Consider the following 18,897-nt stretch of genomic DNA (forward strand, 5'->3'; position numbering starts at 1 on the left):
TTTTCTCCGTTTCCTTCTTGAAAGGTTGGATGCCAGTTACACCTCAACGTTTTGGGTTTTCTTCTGGGTTTTGTTTTTTTTTTGGCTTGTGGCTATCCAAGAGATAAAACATCTTTCCATCCTCTTTATCAATGACCTTGGTGATGGGATGGTGTCTCCTCAGGAGGTTTGCTTGGGTCAGCAAAAGCAGTGGAACCTTTGTGGCAGAGCAGGTCTCCCACCATCCTCCAACTCAGCTGGCAGTAACTTTGCCAAAGGGGGTGGCAGCTGGAGAGGAGTGAGAGTGAAGTCAGCTCCTGCTTTGAATCTGGGGTTGATGCTTTTCTCTTCAAATACAAAGCTGAAGTTTTTCTCTAGAAACTGTTTTTTGTGAAGAAGAAGCAGCAAGCTCTGCTGCCATGTCAGCATGAGGCACTTGGAGGTGTTTCCTGAGGCATGGATTTGAAAACCATGGTGTAAAATCATGGGATGGGTTGGGGTGGAAGGGACCTTGAAGATCACCCCGTTCCCTTCCACGACACCAGGTTTCTAGAAACCAGAGCAGAAAAATTTCTTCCCAGAAAGAGTGGTGAAGCATTGGAAGCGTCTGGCCAGGGAGGTGGTGGAGCCTCCATCCCTGGAGGTGTTCAACAGAGGGGCAGCTGGGGGAGATGCTGCTGTGGTGGTTCAGGGGGTGCAGGGCTGACACTTGGACTCCATCATCTTGAAGGTCCTTCCCAGCCGCTGTGATTCCATGATTCCAGGTGCCAACGGCTGCCTGGACACACCCGGCCTGCCTGCCAGGTGACAAAGGGACCCTTTGTGACCTCACCTGTGACACCGCGGGTCCCGGGGTCCCTTCTGAGCGCCGGGGAGGCCCCGGCTCAGTGTCCAGCAGGACAGCGGAGAGCGCAGAAGTGAGCACAGAGCCGATAGGAGCCCTGAGCGATGTCTGCGTTCTCAGCACTTCGGAGATTCTTCCGTCGTGGGCGTCGATCCCGAGAGGACCAAGGACATCCGGAAACGGTGCCTGGTTCCCGGGAGAGGGATGAGCCAGGGACTGGGGCTGGGTGGATGCCCTCGGGGCAAACAGGAGAGGACTCAACAGTCCTTGCTAGTTTGTCCAGAGGGAGCCTCTGCCCAGCCCCTGAGGGCTGTGAATCTCCCCAGGCTGCCCAGCAGCCTCCATCCACTGGAGATTCCCTGCCCTGTTCAGGGCCCATCCCAGCCCCCTCCCTGTCCCCACTCAGTCCCCTTGGCCCCACGGGCTCTCCCCCCAGGCAGTGCAGCCTTGGGGCTGGCAGCACTGCCCCCCCATGCCCACCCCCCATGGCCTCTCCTCTTCCCCCACTCTGCAGAGACCCCCGAGCCGGCCCCAGCTGGCCTGGGGGGGAGAGGAAGAGGAGGAAGGCCACCCCCCTGCCCCATCAGAGGTGTGGGAGGACGTGCTGCTGGAGACAGGTGAGTGAGTGAGTGAGTGAGTGGCCTTTGGCTGCTTTGCTCTCCTCCTGCATGGCAGTGGTTGCTGGGCACATCCCCGGCCCGATCCCTGCCAGTCCCCTCTTTGGGTCCCCCCGCCCAGGGCTGGCTCTGTCCTCGGGAGCTGGCACGGGGCTGGGTGCCAGGTAGGGGACCCTTCAGCCTGTCCTGCCAGCACCTTCAGCTCACCCTCCTCCCTTGCTTTGTTAGATTCCAGTGACTCTGAATCCAGCATCTATGAGGATCTGCCCCCAGTGGAGGAGGGAAGAGGACGGATCCTTATGGATGTCCTGGAGGACTCAGCAGAGGTAAAAATGTCACCCAAATCAAGAGACGAGTCGTGTGGGCAAGGGGGATCAATCAAGGAACCCCTTAACCTTCTCTTCTCCCGGCAGGAGCTGAGGGATCTGAAGAAGGAGATGAGGGATTTGGAGCTGAAGCCTTCATCCTCCAGGCTCTGGAAGCAGGAGCATCTCTTGCAGGTCTGGCATTTGCAGAGCAGGTCACTGCTTCCCCAGGGCAACCCCCCCGGGAGGTTTCTGCAGCCTGAGGGGCACAGAGGCCGCTTTTGGAGGGCGGCAGAGACAGGAGCAGAGGCTGCAGTGGGAAGGGGCTCTGGTCACCTCCCTGGCCATGGCAGATTGGTGTGAGCCCTGAGCTTGGGAGGGAGCCCAGGGACATGAAGGCAGAGTCAGGCTTTGCTGCTGTTCCCAGGAAGGGAGCCTTGGCAAAGGATCCCAGCCCTGCCTGGCAGAGCCAGCAGAGCCCAGGGCAGAGCATTGGCTTTTCTTCTTGCAGGGCCTGATGTTCTTCACAGCCTCCTCCAGAGCAGAGGAACGTCAGGAGGCTCTGGTGCTGATTACCAGGGCAATGGAGTCAGGCGTCAGCCCTTCCTCTGCCAGGGTAAGGAGCCCCCAGGGCCAGACAAGCTCCGGTGCCCCCCTCACTCAGCCCTTCCCGCTCTCCTGGAGACTCACTCTGTGGCTCTCCCGAGTCCCAGTCCTCATGCCAGCTGAGGGCTGGAGAGCAGGGAGAGGCAGAGGGGAGAGCAGGGCTGCAGGGGAGGCTGTTTGTTCCTGCTGGGGACAGCTGGGCCTCCCCCGTCCTGCTGCTCTGCTCCCCTGGGCCGGGGGCTGCTGAGAGGGGACCCTGCGCTGGGCAGAGGAGCTGGCAGCGTGCAGGGGCTGGGGCAGACACCTCCACAACCCTCTGATCCTTGCTTTTCCAGTGCCTGGGACAACTGGTGGCACGTCTCATCCTCTGCTGCGCCTCCAGCATCTGGAAAATCAGCTCCACGGCAGCAGAGGCTCTTCAGGTCCTCTTCAACGTGCTGCATCAACAGCGCTGGGGAGGCTCTGGGCAAGGACCGAGGGTTTCCTCTTTCCTCCACTCCTCCTCAGGCTGGATGTCAGAGGAAGAGGAGATGGACACCAGTGGCCTTGCCAGGGTAAGGAGCTCCCTCCTTGCTGGACCCTTCCCAAAATGCCCCTGCTGCAGCTTTCCTGCGGGCACTGCTGCCAGCACCGCCGGGCACCTCTTGCCGGGGCTGCTGGCACGGCCCAGCTGAGCAGCACAAGCAGGGCACTGACATCTCTTCCCTCCCTCCTTTCCCTTCTCCCCATAGGAGTTTGGAATTTACTCCTGGGCTGCAGAGAGGACCAGCCTGGTCCTCACAGCTGTAGCAGCCCTGGGAGATTCCAACACCCAGGACAGCCAGGTGGCCTGCAGGCTGCTGGACGTGGCCACCAGCGACCCTGGCTTCTGGCTGGTGGATGTAAGTGTCCTGGGGCTGCCCTGTCCTGCCCATCACACCTTCCTGGTGCTTTTCCCTGCTCCCTCCCCCCCAGATCCCAGTCTCTTGGGCACCTGAAGCCAGGGCAAGGCAGCAGAGAGGGATGGGGTGGGCAGGGCAGCAGTTGCAGTGGTGGCTGAGGAGATGGTTGCATTGCAACCATAGAATCAGAGAATCATGGAATCACCTGGCCTAGAAAGAGATCATCAATTCCAGCCCGTGATCCACTCCCCCCGTGGTTCCCAGGCCATTGCACTCAGTGCCACATTCAGTCTCTTCTTAAAAACCCTCAGAGATGGAGAATGCCCCCCGTCCCTGGGCAGCCCATTCTAATGCCTGAGCACCCTCTCTGGGAAGAATTTCTTCTCTTCCTAATATTGAACCTGTCCTGGCAGAGCTTAAGACCATGCCCTCTTGTCTTACCATCCTCCAGGCAGAAGAGATCTTGAGGTGCATCCACAGCACCCTGCAGCGTGTCCCCAGGGTGACAGCCCAGCAGAGCCTGGACTCACTGCTCTGCCTGCTGGCTGAGAGGAGCCCCGAGGACACGGTCAGGACTCTGCTGAGGATGAGTCCAGAGTGTGACAGGTAGGAGCCCCTCCAGCCATGGGGACCTGCTCCAGAGCCCGGGCACAGCAGGGTGGCCAAGGCAGCCCTGCTAACGGAGCGCTCTGGCTTGCAGCACTGCCCTGGCCATCTGGGAGGTGATGCTGTCCCCAGCCAGAAACAGCCAGAAGATCTTTGAGGAGCTGCTGGATGTGATGGAGGGCACCACAGCAGGCGTCAATGTCTCAGCTGTGAGTGAGCAGAGCAGGTCTTGCTCAGGTTCAGGGCAGTTCCTGGCTGCCCAGGCAAGCAGAGGCAGCGCCTGTGCACTGAGAGCTGTCCCTGTGTCTTTTCGACAGGCATCCCGGGTCCTGTGCACCTTCCTCCAGTGGCCTCAGTGCAAGGAAAGCCTGGGAGTGCTCTTCCCCAGGCTCTTCATGGCCTTGATCAGCCAGCTTGTCCGTGATCCACGGATTCGGGGAGACGAGCAGCAAGTGGCAGTGAAGGCCGTGAAGTGTCTGCTGTGCGCTGCTGGGTGTGAGGAGGTTGTGCAGTCGATCCAGCAGGAGGGCGGCTGGGACCTGCTCCTTGGAAGTGAGGCCCTCCAGAGAGGAGTCAGCTTGCTGGCCAGGTGAGAGCCCTTCTCAGCCTCGGCAGCCCCATGCCCGGGGGCAGAGAGCTGAATGGCAGCAAGGCTTTGCCTGCCCTGCTCACCGCCAGCGCTGCTTTTCTTTCCCTGCCCAGAGAGATGAGGAGCAAGAGCTCAGCTGAGCAGCGCTGCTCCCTGTTCCTGCACGTCAGGAGGAGATTTGGCTCTGGGGAGCACTGGCAGAGCATCTTGGCCTTGACTTTCTACGTTGAGGTAAGGCTGGTGGGAAGCAGTGCCTCTGGCAGATGCTTCTGAAGCCGTCCCTCTGTCCCAAGCGGTCCTGCACGGTGCTGCAGCTCTGCCCGTCTCTCACCGCTGTCCTTCTTTCAGCTCCTGGGCTGCCAGGACATTGAGAAGACTTCGGGTGACCTGCACCACCTCCAGCAGTACCTGGAGTCTTACAGCCACACCATGCAATTGCTGGCACTCAGGGGCCTGGCGACCCTGTCAGGGGATCCGCAGATGGTGAGGAGCGAGGTGGAGCCGCCTTGGCAGCCTGGGGCTGGGGCATGGGGGTAACGCGGTGGCTTGGGCCTGGCTGAGAGGAAGGAGGTGGCTGAGCAGGGGCCACAGAGCCCTCCCTGCCCTCCCCGGCTCAGAAATCAATTCTCTCTTCACACAGGCAGCAGAAATGCGGAGCGAGGCCCTGATGGACTCCATCCTGCAGAGGACGACACGCGGCCACAGCGACGTCAAGGTGGAGGCCCTGCTCTTACTCAGAGCTCTCCTGAGCGGGCAGCTGGAGAAGAAGGAAGCCAGCGAAATGGCTGTGATGGCAGCAGAAAGTCTCCCACCCCTCTTTGGTGATGTAAGTCTGCTGTGGGACCTGACCCCGCAGAGGGGCCCGGGGCAAGGACAGCTGCCCTCCAGCCCAGCCCCGCAGGCAGCACTTGGGCAGGGCTGCTGCCCTCCTCATGGCCCTGGGCTCTGCTGGGAGGGCTTCTGGGCTCTGGAGCCCAGCACAGCCTCTCCTTGGCAGGATGAGGCCTCTGCTGCCCCCAGCCCCACCACCCCGCAGCATCTCCCCACTCAGAACAACAGGAACCATGGGTAGGGAGAGGCTGCTGCTGCAGTCACCCTGACCTGGGTCTCTTCCTTCCTTCCTTCCTCCCTCTTTGCCAGGAGTCCAGCCAGGTGAGAGAGCTCTCCCTCCTCCTCTTCGGAGAGCTGTTGAGGGTGATGGCGAGGAGGGACAAGAAAAAGGTAGAGGAGATGGTGCGGAGGACCCTGATCTCGCTCTTCCTTCGGATGAGTGACGAGAGCGTGGCTGAGGTACAGACTCCAGAGCTGAGCCTTCAGAGCTTTGCCCTTCCCTCTGCCCCAGCCCTGGCAGCAGCTCAGCAGCTCTTGCCCATCTCTCTGCTGCTGGCTGGCAGAACGTGATGCCTCAGCTGCTGGCTGCCCCATGTCCCTGCCTCGGGCACTGAATCCCCCCCTTCAGCTCCCAGCTGGGGACACTTTGCAGCCTTGCCCAGAGGAGGGGGGTGAGAGGTCTCCTTCTCCCAGCTTGGTGCCAGCTCTCACCCTCTGCTGCTTTGCAGGCCTCTAGCAAAGCCCTCCTCGCCTCCACCAAGTTCCTGGGCTGGAGGAAGCTGAAGAGAGTGGTGAAGAACCAGGAGACATGGAGGATTGGAGAGATCCTGGTGAGGACAAGCCCCAGGTGCCAGGGCCTGGGCTGGACAAGGGCTGCCCCATGTGCCCAGGGTGTGGGTGTGCAGCTGTTCCTGGCTGGCCCTGCTCCAGAGCGGAACACACAGCCTGGAGCTCAGTTCCCCTTGCCCTTCCCTTTTCCCTTTCCATCTTTCCCTTTGCCCTTTCCGTTTTTCCCTTCTTCCCTGTCCAATTCCCCCTCAGCCACGCAGCCCCCCCAGGGGTGGTTCTGCAGACCCCTCGAGTTCCCCCCAGCCCCTGGGTGCTGCAGGAGCCCCCGGCCCACGCTCTGGCTGCACCTCAGCCCCCCAGGGCTCCTGGCTGGCAGAAAGGAATGGTCTGGAGGGGAAGGGCTTGGGGATGGGCAGAGGGACTGCTCTGGCACACAGGGAATGGTCTGTGACCTTGGGCTCTGTCTCTCCCCAGCTGGAGCAGAAGAGGAGCTGGGTGGAGGAGTATGTGAGTTTCAGCCAGATCCAGGCCAAGGATGCTCCAACTGCTGTGAGATTGGCAGCCATCAGGTTCCTTGGTGAGCAACAGCCCCCGGGGACCCTCTTCTGGCTGCCCCGGGCAGGGGGCTGTGCAGTGCTGGGCAGGGGGAGGTCTGACAGGAACTCTGTGCACAGGGGCTGCTGCGCGGCGCCTGAGGAGGCATCAGAACAGTGTGCTGGAAATCTTGTATGGTGAGTGGGGTCAGAGCTGGGCTGGATGGGGATGGATGGGGCAGGGGACAGAGCCTGGGCAGGGGGCTGCCGTGCCTGGCCCCATTTGAGGGAAAAGCCTCAGGGGAGGGGGAAGCTCTTGAGGACACTCTGGGACAGGCTGGGGGTTAGGACTGGAGAAGCCTTAAGGTCCCTTCCAGCCCAAGCCAGGCTGCACGGGAGGGGCTGTGCAGACAGGGAGGCTTCACCACTGCTCTTTCTTTCTCTCCCAGCTGTCGGGCGCCTGGAAAACGACCCTGAGCCCTCAGTCCAGTCCCTGGCAATTCAGACCTCAATGATCCTGGAAACTCTGCAGCATCGGAAAAGATGAGGACAGAGTCTCCGGGCTCTGTGCTGCTGTCTCTGGCGTCTCGGGGACATCTTCCCAACGGTACCTTCAGCAATGCCACACTGCAGCTGGTGTCCCCCAGACCCCCATGTGCCTCCCCAGGCCCTACTGGACTGTCCCAGTCCAAAGCAGTGCCTTCCAACCCAAACCAGTGCCCTCCAAGCCCCCTCTCCACCTCCAGGACTCCCCTTGGGTCGCTCTCCTCGGGTTAAACCTCCCCAAAGTCACCCGAGCAGGGGACAGCAGCAGCATGGGACTGAAGGTGCCAGTGCGAAGATGAAGGTGGGAAGATGTCATTGAGACCCCCCCTGACCCGAAGAGCCTGAGGAGGGGGGAAGGTCTCCTGGGGCAGATGGCAGCATTTGAACCAAGGTGGAAGCAGCAGCCCGGTGCCATGGCCTCCTTCCCACAGGCAGCCCCCCGAGCCTGCTGAGCAGACACCATCACCCCTGCAGGTCAGCTGCCTTCCCGCGGCTGCTGCCAGTGCCCACGCTGGTGCTGGGGGGTGCAAGGAGGCAGAGGGGAGAAGGGCTCAGGGTTTCAAAAGCTCCAGTTCACCACAGCGCTGCTTTCTTGCTTTCAGGGCTTTGTTTGGCAGCTGCCAGGAGGAGCAGAAGATGGGGAATGTTTCCCTGGAACTTGTCAGCGTCCTCACTCAGCGTGGGACACTGGGACAGTCCTGCCATGTGGAACCCTTGCTGGTGGCAGCAGCACGGCTCAGTTTCACGGGCATCCTGACCCAGTGCTGCAAGTTCCTCCAAGCCAACAGTGAGAGCAGCAGCCAGCTGGGACTTTCTGCAGGGGTTGAAAAAAGCATTAAACGTTCTTTCTTTTCACTCCTTTGCCTTGATGTGATTCATTTGTTTAAAAACCTCTTCAGAGGAAAAAGGAGAAAATTTCTGGTGGGTTTTCATTTACACTTCAACTACTGTTATGATCCAAGCTATTATGTTCTATTTGGATTGCAAGGAATCTGGGATTCCCTTCTCCAGATGCTGGAGGAGGAACTGAGGAGCTTACTGGTGGTGCAGCAGCCAGGAGGAGGAAGAGGAGGAGGAGGAAGAGGAGGGCTGGAGGGTGCCCAGAGCAGCAAAAAGCTCAGCCTCTGCTTCCATCTCCCCTCCTGAGGCTGAGCCCCAGGTCCCCAGGCAGTGAGGGGCAGGCAGCTCCCTGCAGGTCTGCTGGGAGGTGGGACTGGAGGAGCTGTGGAGCAGGATGTGGGATGGATCCCAGGGCTGGGAGGCATGGGGGCCCTTGAGCCCACCCACCCTGACCATGCTGGAGGGGATGAGCTGACACAGGTGCTGCTGCCATCCCAAATGGCCCCAGAAGCCTCTGGGGAATGTCTCCTGAAGCTGTGGATACCAGCTGCTTCCTCTTCACATCTCCCCTCAGCTGAATCACAGCTCCAGGAAACACAGCCTTGCTTGTTTGGAACTCTCTTACTTCAAACCTCTCCCCTTGTGCCCCCAGCCTTCCCTCCCAGCCCAGCTCTGCCCACTCTCTGGCCCACAGATCCCCTCAGAGGCAGAGCTGGCAGCACAGGGCCAGCTCTGGGTTCCACCAGCCTGCACAGACCTCTTCCCACCCTCCTCTTAGCCCTGAGGGCACTAAAAACCCCCACGATCTTCACCAATCTCATCAGAGGCCCTGACCCCCACCCATGGCTCAGGAGCTCCACAGAAGCTCAGCTCAAGGGCTTCAAGCCCTGCCTCAGCTGCCTCAGAGCCAACCCTGACCTGCAGATGGACTTCCCAGCTCCAGCTTGGATCTCTCTGCCTCCTGATCTCGGTTCTGCTTGAACCTGGCCCCCAGCTTCAGGTTGGTTCTGCTCCTGTTGTTCAGGCCCTGAGGGACTGGGACTCCTGGCTTGTCTTTCTGCTCCTGCTCTTACTCACCTCTCTCCTGGTTTTGGAGTCTCCTTCCCCTTCCCAAAGGCCCATCTACATAGTCTCTAGTCCTTTCTTTTATTATCTCTTCAACTCAGTATAAAATGTAAGTAATTCTGTGGGATGAACAGGACTAGAGGAGGAACTGGAGCCATGAGGAAGAGTCAGTCCCTGTACTGGGAGTTCCAGGGAGGGAGAGGCAGAGAAGTCCTTAGCTGGGGGGTCCCAAGGGGGTGGGAGGAACTCCAGCACCCTGAGCCAGGAAAGAGCTGATGGATTGAAGATGGCAGGAACTGCAACCTCTACAAATAGGTACAGGTCTTCTGGAGGACAGTCTTGATGTCAAAGGCTTCCTGAGGTGCAGAACCCAGTGGGATTTCCCAGTGATGGTGCTGGGAGGAGAAAACCCAGGCACTGGGGAGAGTCCAGAGCCAGCAGCAGGCAGCTGGGAAGCTGAGCTGTGTCCTGGGGGTCAGTCCTGGTGGTCTGCTCCACCTGGGGCTGGGTCCTCCTGTTTCACCACAACATCAGACAGGTCCTCCAGGCTCTCCAGCTTCAGATTCTGGGAAGAGAAAAGCTTCAGTCTGACACTTCCAAACTCTTCCCCTCTGAATCTGAAGGCCTGGCACAAAAAACCCCCCAGGTGCTGAAGGTGCAGAATAACCCCAGCCCCTTCTGTCACCACTGCAAGACCAAGGCTTCCCCTCAGCTGTTGCTCCAGAGTCTGAAACAGCAGAACTTGGAAAAAAATGCTCGTCCTGCTGCTACTGGGGAGGGACAGGCAGCATGAGACAGATGGGGCCTTCAGCTGATGGAGCAAGACCTCAGCCCTGCTCCCCCACACCTCCCCCCATGCTTACCTTCTCGTTTGCCAAATCCAAGAGGCAGGCAAAGGCTAAAGGGACAGAGAGATTGCTGGCCATCAAAGAAGGCAGCCTACAAAAGAGAAGGGAGGAGCTCAGGATGGCCACAGCAACCCCAGGGCTGGAGCACGACTCAAGGATCAGCTCCCCAGGGATCTGGTTTTCTCTACCTTTCCCCTAATCAAGAATCAGCCAAGATGAATGCAACCAAAGAGCAAGAGAAGGTTTGGGTTTTTTTCCCCCCCATTAGGCTGTGATGGACACAGGAGGGGTCAGTGTTTCCCCAGGCTGAGCCCAAGTCAGTCCAAGCTCTTGTAGGGCCTCCTTACCTGTGATGCAGTTCCTTTGTGATGCTACTTAAGGTCTTCACACCTGCTACCACTGATCTGTCCTTCTCTTGCTCTGTGTCCTCCACCTATTTTGGATGAAAAGATAGTCACTGATGAGACAGATGTGGCTCCCCAGTACTCAGCCTCATGGTCAGAATAAACCCACTTCAAGTCCCACTCAGCCTGTCCTTACCAACCCCCCCAGGGGAGCAAAATTACCAGAAAGGAATTGCTGCTCCCCCAGACTGTCTCTGCAGGAGTCAGGCATGGTCACCTGCAGGGTGTTCTCTCATCCTCCAGTTATCTGGCTCCCCCTGCACTCACCACTTCTGCCACTCTTTGGTTCTGTTCACCAGTCAAGACCTCCCACATGTTTTTTTTCAGCCTCTTCATGTCCATTTTTTTGGCTGTCTTGGCATACTGAATGGCAATCTTATTGACCTGAGGGAAAGATGTCCAGTGTTAGTTGAGAGGAACTGAACAGAAGCACTGGCCTCAGGAATAATCAAACCATACTTATTCTTGAGATCAATGGTGAATGTCATTATCCAGCTAACCCTTTGGTTTTTAATTCCCTTCTCTTTAATTCCCTCCTTCTTCTCAGGAGAGAAAGCATCCAGCAGCAAACCCAGGAGATCCTGCACCAGGGAAACTGTCTTGGGACTTCTGACCACCCAAGGTGGTGAGAGACTGAGCTCCAGACCTGCCCAGTGAGCAGCTCACAGCTTGATGATGAGTCCTTACCTTGTGGGGCTCAGCAATGAGGTTCAGCTCTCCATAGGGTGCAGTGTCCCCCCTGTTGAGCTCAGGCTCCCGACCCTCAGGGTGGGCAGTGAGGTTGAACTCCCCTGTCTGGCTCATGAATTGGACAGGGTCGTTGTCATCATCACTGTCTGCAGCCTGGTGAAGAAGAGGGAGGAGAGCAGTGAGGCCACCCAGAGACATCTCTGAAGAGCCAGAGGTGGCCTGCACTCAGGTAACAAGAGCACCTGCCTCTCAGGAGGGTGGCAATACCTTTTTCCCATGGAATTCCATAGTCATAAATTCTGGACACAGAATAGAATCAGAGAATGGGTTGGGTTGGGTTGGAAAGGACTTTAAAGCTCATCCAGTTCCAACCCCCTGCATGTGCAGGGACACCTCCCACCCCAGGGTGCTCAAGACCCCATCCAGCCTGGGCTGAGACACTGCCAGGGATGGGGCAGCCACAGCTTCCCTGGGAAACCTGTTCCAGTGTCTCACCACCCTCACAGGAAATAATTTTTTCCTAATGTCCAACCTCAACCTCCCCTAAATCTTCAAGTTTTAACCCATTTCCCTTCTCCTCTCCCTCCCCCCCCGTGTCCAAAGCCCTCCCCCAGCTTTCTTGGAGCCCCTTCAGATATTGGAAGGTTGCTCTGAGCTCACCTGGGAGCCTCCTCTTCTCCAGGCTGAACACCCCCAATCCCTCAGCCTGGCTTCAAGAAAGAAATCTTGTTCTAGTTACCTTCAAGGCAGGACAGAAATTGGAGGTATCATTGGGGTTGTTGTAATCATATTCACCAATCTCATCTTCAGGATTCAAGGAGCTGCCTGGCTCAGCCATCCTGAAGCACTACAGAGACAAAAACCAAGCATCAGCAAAGGAAAAACTCAAAATACTTCCCCAAGAAATGCCTGCACTTTGTTTCTTCACCACCTCCCTCTTTCCCAGCCTGCTGACTCTTCCTCTTCCTCACATCCTCCTCTCTTATAGCCCCTTATAAAGCACAGCAGCCAAGCACAGTGGGTCAGTTCAGTGTCAGACGTGCTGCTCTGCCTCCAGCCCTGAGCAGCATCCCAAAATTCTTCAGTGGAGAAGTGGTTTTGTGCACAGAATCATTGCCAACAGGCTGCTGGAGAGGATTCTTACCTTAACAGCTGGTTTGAGGAACAGCTGGAGAAGGCTCTTAGGGTCGTAGTTGAAGTCACTGGGAAGTGTGGTGCTCTTTGTGTTTTGGTTTTCCAGAATGGATTTAACCAGAGTTACAGGTGCCTGGGGGAGGTAAGAAACACCAGTACCTGTGAGCTGTCCCCAGCTAGGAGCATCAATGCACTAAAAAGTGCTTTGAACACAGCTTTTTATCTGAAAGAGGGTGAGTTCTGAGATGCCTCTGAAGAGGAGCTCCATACTGGTCCTGTCAGAACACCCAGTGAGGAACTTTAGAGACTCAAAGAATCATTTTCATTGGAAAAGATCTTTTAAGATCACTGAGTCCAGCCACTAACCCAGTTCTAAACACTGGTGCTAAACCCTCAGCACCTGAGGGGACATGGTCTGTGTCATGTCCTGCTTGGTTGCTGCTGGAGAGGGGGGCAACAGCAGCCCAGACCTGGATGTGGCTTCAACCAGGTCTTGGAAGAATAACCATGAATCAACCAACAGGAGTTTAAAATCCCCTCTGGCCTTGCAGCCACAGCCTGGTAGAGGTGGTCTGAGAGGAGCTGGGGTCAGGAGGTGGCTTTCTGCACAACCCCCTGGGCCATGCAACTGGACCTGCTGGGTCTGGTGGCTGTCAGGAGAGATGCCAGGAGGAATCTCATCTGATTCTCTATTTCCAGGCTGGTAAAACCCTCAGTTTGTAAGGTGACCTGGAGTCAGAAGAGCCCACACCAAGGAACACACATGGTTTGTGGTCACAGAGCCAGTTTCACAGGAGCCACTTGCAGATGGCAGTGCTGAGCCCCACTGATAGGGCAGGAGAGAGCAGGAAGAGGCAGAAACTCAGCACCCACCTTGGTCTTACAGAAATGTGTTGCAAAGTTAATGCTCTCATCAAAGTTAATTTCAAATGGTTTCTTTGCACTCCTTTTCTTGGTTTCTTTTTCAGAGTTGGCATCTGCTGGAGAAAGGAAGGAACCTGTCAGTGCCTTGTGACAGAGTAAGGACAACAAACTCTTTCCTAACCTGAACACAGCAAGGTCACCTGTGAGGACTTTTCCCTTTGTTTATGGGAACACAAAAGGTGTTGTTCTCAGCTTCATGTTTGAAAGGGAGCAGGATCGTTTTACAGGAGCAGAAAGTGTCATTTAATCTTCAAGCTTTATGCAGAAGATGGGAAACAAGAGGACCTGAACTCATGCTAGTATCTCCTGCTGCTGCAGTGAGAGACACCCCCTCAGCTTTGAGCATGAAGAAATAGGAGAGAACACCAAAGGATCCTCAGTGTCTGAACCCAGCATAAGAACAGAGCCCCACAGGCTTCTCCCCTTCTTGACTGCTCCCACTTTAGGACTCAGATGCCACCCATCTCCAAAGGTAAGCAGGAGCTGGGGGCAGAAGGTGCCTCTGCAAGGTAGGAGTGTCTGTAAATACCTACATTTGTGCTGGGGTTTGAAACGCCAGTGCTCAGGGCCAGCCCACATGGAGAGAATCCTGGGACTGAAGTAGGAATATTCCCCTGGTTTCATGGAGAGATGATGGCACATGCTCTCGATGTCTCCCTCTCCAAAAGGAACAGCATCACTCCTGGAAAGAGCACACACAGGCTGCTCAGTCAAACCATTCCTGGGGCACACAGAGAGCCTGAAGGGGTGTTGAGTGTCTGCACACAGAGGTGTTGCTGTGCTCCTCAACCAGGGGAGGGGACTTGGTGACTGTTTTTAAAGCAAAAGCAGAGGTGGATTTCATAGAATCACAGAATGTCAGGTTGGGAGGGGCCTCAAGGCTCATCTGGTGCAGCCCTTCTGATGTTATTGTTTATAGGAGATGTCTCAACACCCCATCAAGCTGAGACTTTAAGCTCTCCAAAGCCTCCGAAAATCCAAAGGTTTGTTAAAGGGCAGTCTGGAAACTGGGCAGCAGAGGGAGTGAGCAAGCAATAACTCTGGAAAAAATGTGACCATAGAGTAGGTCTCCCTCTCAGAAGGTGGAGATATTGTAATAATGGCTTTCTGGATGTACCTGAAACTTGAGCAGAAAGCAAGCTATAGCCAGCTGGGAAACACATGCAGCAAAATAAAGATTGCCCAGAGAGCTGTGGATTGATGTGGAAATTACAGATTTTTCAGTGAATCCTTACCTCATGCTCTGGCAACCTGTTCCAGAGGAGTTGAGGTTTTCTGTGAATTCCTTTATATTGTCTGTTACTGCATTGGTGGGGGAGTCAGAATGGAAATCATCATCTGGCAGGCTGGGAGCACAGTCTTCCCCATCACTGTTGCTCTCTGTGTTGATATTGAATACTTGGTCACTCTTCTTAAATTTTTCCAAGAGGGCTGACACTGACTGTGGGAGAAGGAGGTGCTCAGGAAACCCAATTAAAATGCAGCTCAGCAGTCCCACTGCCTGGGGGTGGGTGGTGGAGATCACTTAGGAGGTGAGCAGAGAGGAGCTGACCAACATACCTCATCCTGGGATGCTGCATCCCACTTTGTAAAGCCAGCCAGGGAAGGGCAGATGGGGCGTTTCTCAGTGCACTGGGCTAGCAGGGCTAGAGACAGAGCAAGGGAAGAGATCAGATACAAGAGGAAGCAACCAGAAGTTAAAACAAGTGCCAGGAATTGTCCTTCTTCAAGCCATGCAGGCATGGAGGCAGCACTTCATGCATGGAGAGCAGGATGGGGCTGGCTGTAAAAGGAGCTGAGCTCATTTCTCAGCAGGGTTCAGCTGCCACCCTGACTCAAAGGCAGGCATAGCAGTGGAAATCTTCTCAGAGCAGTGGGGTTTGGTGGTATTTAAAGACTCAGAACCCTCTAAGATCAGTCCTTAGCCTGGGGCACATTAATCTCAACTGCTGCACAGCTCAGACCAGGTTGTGTGACAGATCTGTCAGAGGTGAAGCTACAAGTAGTGATTTAAAACCTCTAAAGGTCCTGGGTTTGGGCCAACCAGTCTCAGCTTGAGCAGAACTGGAGTAATGGGGTATCCAAGCAGTGAACAAAAGCCCAAGTCAAGCTTGAGCCTGTCTGGGAGGTGGGAAGGATGGAAAGGGCTGTATGGGCCCCTTTGCTTGGTGGTTACCAACACTCACCCTTTAAACCCATCACTTTCACAGGATCAGAGCTGGGGGGTGTGAGCTTCTCTGAAGAAGGCAGAGGCACAACCATGGAGTCAAAGAGGATCTCACTGTGGTAGTTCTGGGTCTGCAGCCTCCTGAGGAAAATGCCAGCTGTGCTGCAGTCATCAAAGAGTGCTGCTGCTTTCTGGAGCATGGGATCAATCTAGATGGAAGGGAGCAGAGAATCAAGGAATGCAGTGGATGGAGCAGGGCTGTGCAGAAGACTTCAAAGTACAGAGCCCCAGGGACAGTGACCCAAGCATCTTTTTCAGCCAGGAGAGAGCTCTCCCAGGTGCCTCACACAGGAGGAATGTCTGTAAGAGGAACACTCTTGCTGTACCAGTCACAGTCCTGTGTGTGAATGGCAGAGCCCAAGAGAGGACACACTAAGGAAAAGAATAGAAATGAGAGAGATGAGGCCACATCTCCTTTCCTCCACCAGAAGGCAGCTCCTCCAGCAGCCCCCCTGCACCCACCTCGTGCCTGCGGGTAGCTTCTGACACGTTGATGTTGCTCAAGTTTTGCTCAATGGTTTTGAATGAGTACTTTTTCTTTGTCTGAACTTTCTTGACAGCCTCACGAGATGGACTGCCTTCTAAAAGGAAAAGAAGAACAAGTTCCATTTGAAAACCATGCTAAAATACCCTACAGATGGATAACACCACTTGTATCTCAAAAACCAGGGGGTGTGAAGCTTCCCAATATTTTATTGGCTGGAGGCTGCATTTCTTTTTATTAACTCTGTTTTATCTTAACAGTGTGTTTTATTCTCAAAGCAAAGGAAAGCAAAGAGTGGTGCAGTTCATTTGTGAAAGAATCACAGAATGTCAGGGGCTGGAAGGGACCTTGGGAGATGACTGAGTCCAACTCCCCTATGAGAGCAGGATCTCCTCGTGGAGGTCACAGAGAAAAATGTTTCAGCTCAGGCCACCTTTGGTTATCCATTCAAACCTGGGAGGCCAAATGGCTGAATAAAAGCTTGAGCAACAGATTTGGGTTCTTACCTGAACCCTGCCTTCTCAAGCACCCAGGACAACTGGGCAACAATTCAGTATTTCATGAAGAATAAAGTTAATCTCCCAGGTGTAAAACGCACTCAGAAACTCCTGAGTGCTGTGTAAGTACACTGACATTTCTCTCACGTGCAGGTGGAACAGGAGCAGCTAAAGAGAAAATGAGGGAATGGCACACCTCCTCCTGGGCTGTCCATGCTTTTGGTGGGTGCTGAATCCTTGCCCAAGCCTCCAAGGACTTTGTAGGCATCTGCATGGACGGCGTCCACACGCATGGCATAAATCTTGGCACTGGCATCGAGCGTGCCAGCTGCCAGCTGCCAGGAAGGGAGAAGAGATGCAAGAAAACAAAGGTTAGAAAGGGAAAAGTCTCCTTGAGGAGGTGCAAATGCAGAAGATAAAAGTGCAGACCTGAATTTCTGAGTGCTCTGTGAAGAGGGAAACTGTGAACGACTGGAAAAGGATTTATCCTGAAAGGTGCTGGGGAGTGAGGAGGGCAGCAGGGGTCAGGGTGTGCCCTCCCTGCCAGAGCCTGCAATCTGCTTCAGCATTTTTATTGGAAGGGATCACACAGAGGAATGCTTAAATAATACTTGGAGTTGCCAAAATTAAGCAATGGGGAGAAGCAGATAGAGCTACACCTGCCAAGAGCCCTCTCACTTCCACTGCTCCTTCATCCCTTCCTTTGGGGTCATCCTCATGGCACCAGTCTATTTATGAAGTCAGAAAAGGGGAAGCACAGGAGACACCCCAAATCCCCTTCCCAATCCCTGACCCTTCCCAAGGAAGCTGAAGGAGCACCCACTGAAAACCTGTGCTGTTTTCTATCCATTCCTCAGTGTTCTGTTGGGGGAGTTTTTGGAAGAAAAGGGACATGAGAGCAATCCTGACCACTTAGCTTTAGCCAGGGTGAGCTGAGGGCCTTGAGGCCCAGCTGCAAAGTTATTAGAAGATCAGCTATGGGCAAAAGATAAGGGAGTGGGCAGCAGAAAAGAAGAATAACAGGCTGGGCAAGCATCAGACAGTTGTATTTAACCAGTTAGATAGTGCCCTGTGGCATATGGAGTGTGTTGTACCCATCAGCAATGTGCTTATGTTATCAGCCTGACTGGGTATAAAAGGGCTGCTGCTGCTCTCAATAAATGGCAATACTTGGATTTTATTGATCTGTGTGATGTCCACTGTGCTCTTCCCAGCAGTTTTCTCCCCAGTACTCAGGGCTGTATGGGGGGAGTTGTCCTTCCCATCCCTGTCATCTCTCTTGCAGGTTTGGCTCAAGGCTGAGCTGCTGACTACCTAGCTGGAATCTGGTTTTGTCTATTTTTGACTGTTTCACTGTTATGTGAGCCTTATTTTTATTCTGCTTGTCTCTTTTATGTGATTTTCCCCCAAATGTGACTTTTCTCCCCCCTAAAACTTTACTGACTTCCATTAATAACTGGCATCAATAACAGAAAGGATCCAGCCTTTAATTTCTGTGGCACAAAAGGATTCAACACTCCAAGCTTCTGTGAAAAGTGACTGTGCTGCCTCTAGAAGGTATTTTTAGTGGGAGTAACCAGCTCAGTTGCCTCCAGCATTATTTGAGGTTTGTTATTGACTAAACCTCAGCCTAAATGCTAGTCAGAAACAAAACATCACTTTGCCCGGGCAGTGACTGTTCTCACCTTGAAGTTGGTCAGTTCAGAGTCCTTCTGTTTCAGGATCTCAGGGATATAATCTATCAGGTGCAAGCCAAAGGCATTCTTCGTGGTGATTTTCTGAAACAAAGCACAGCTCAGAGCTGACCAAATGACACCTGTCAGACCCCTGGGGAACTCCTAACCCTCAGCACCACACCTACAGTCTTTTAAACCCCCCCAAGGTGTTGCAATTCAAACCAACCCCCCAGGCAGTGCCTGTGACCATTAACCCTTTCACTGAACAAGTTTACACCATTTGGTTGGAAAAGACCTTTTAAGATGGCAGAGTCCAAGCATTAACCCATTAGTTCGGTGCTAAACCGTGTTCCTTAGCACTCGTGGGGGTATTTCCAGCAGGACAGGGGGGACACGATCTGTGTTGGGGGGAAGGCAGTAACAGCAGCCCAGAGCTGGAAGTGGTTTTAACTCAAGTGGTGGCTCAGGGGGCTTGGGAGAAGAATAAGCGATTATCCCCAGCTTGAGGAGGTTTAAATCCCCTCTGGCCTTGCAGCCAAGGCCCGGGGGAGGTGGTGTTATGGAGGCCGGGGTCGGGAGGAGGCTGACTCACGTTCTGGGAGCAGAGCTTGATGCAGGTGCTGTAGTGATCCGAGATCTGAGCGTTGGTCCATTGGGGCAGGGCCGGCTGCCATGTTTCCGCCTGCCTGAGGGAGACACGGCTGCCTGGGCACCTTCCTCCTCCTCCTCCTTCCCACCCGTTCCCCTCCTCACACCGGGCCCGGCCCTACCTGAGGGCGGGCGAGCCGAGGCTCAGCGGCGAATCGGTGCTGCTGAACTGGAGGTCGGTGGCTCTCGATCGCCGGCGCTGGCGCCTTTCGCGTTCATCATCGTTCCCGGGACAATCTGCAATGACGAGGGAGCCGGTGCTGCCGCGGGGCCGAGGGACAGGGGAAGAGACCGGGGGCCGGGACAGCGCTGGGGCGCTCATCTTCATCTTCCT

At 55.2% G+C, this 18,897-nt stretch overlaps 1 protein-coding gene across 1 annotated transcript; it reads right to left on the reverse strand.

The window, feature by feature from the left end:
* Positions 1-9,127: 9,127 nt before the first annotated feature.
* On the reverse strand, positions 9,128-18,885 carry NCAPH (non-SMC condensin I complex subunit H). The gene is made up of 17 exons (XM_030463937.1): positions 18,686-18,885; positions 18,508-18,601; positions 17,925-18,017; positions 16,436-16,574; positions 15,721-15,839; positions 15,218-15,407; positions 14,592-14,677; positions 14,267-14,472; positions 13,565-13,713; positions 12,981-13,087; positions 12,118-12,240; positions 11,713-11,820; positions 10,971-11,126; positions 10,551-10,667; positions 10,227-10,312; positions 9,895-9,970; positions 9,128-9,596 (listed from the first exon to the last, which is right to left on the reverse strand). Exons 1-17 carry the CDS (start codon positions 18,883-18,885, stop codon positions 9,507-9,509), a joined length of 2,139 nt encoding a protein of 712 aa, XP_030319797.1. The 3' UTR covers positions 9,128-9,506.
* Positions 18,886-18,897: the final 12 nt, after the last annotated feature.

This window comes from Calypte anna, chromosome 22, assembly GCF_003957555.1.
Source record: "Calypte anna isolate BGI_N300 chromosome 22, bCalAnn1_v1.p, whole genome shotgun sequence".
NCBI classification, from domain to species: domain Eukaryota; kingdom Metazoa; phylum Chordata; class Aves; order Apodiformes; family Trochilidae; genus Calypte; species Calypte anna.

Excerpts from the sequence above, each read along its gene's own strand:
- NCAPH (XM_030463937.1), bottom strand. The coding sequence starts at position 18,885 with ATGAGCGCCCCAGCGCTGTCCCGGCCCCCGGTCTCTTCCCCTGTCCCT. Across the intron at positions 14,678-15,217 it reads GAAAGTGATGGGTTTAAAGG|CCCTGCTAGCCCAGTGCACT; the intron begins GTGAGTGTTGGT and ends CTCTGTCTCTAG. Across the intron at positions 11,821-12,117 it reads TCCTCAAACCAGCTGTTAAG|TGCTTCAGGATGGCTGAGCC; the intron begins GTAAGAATCCTC and ends TTGTCTCTGTAG.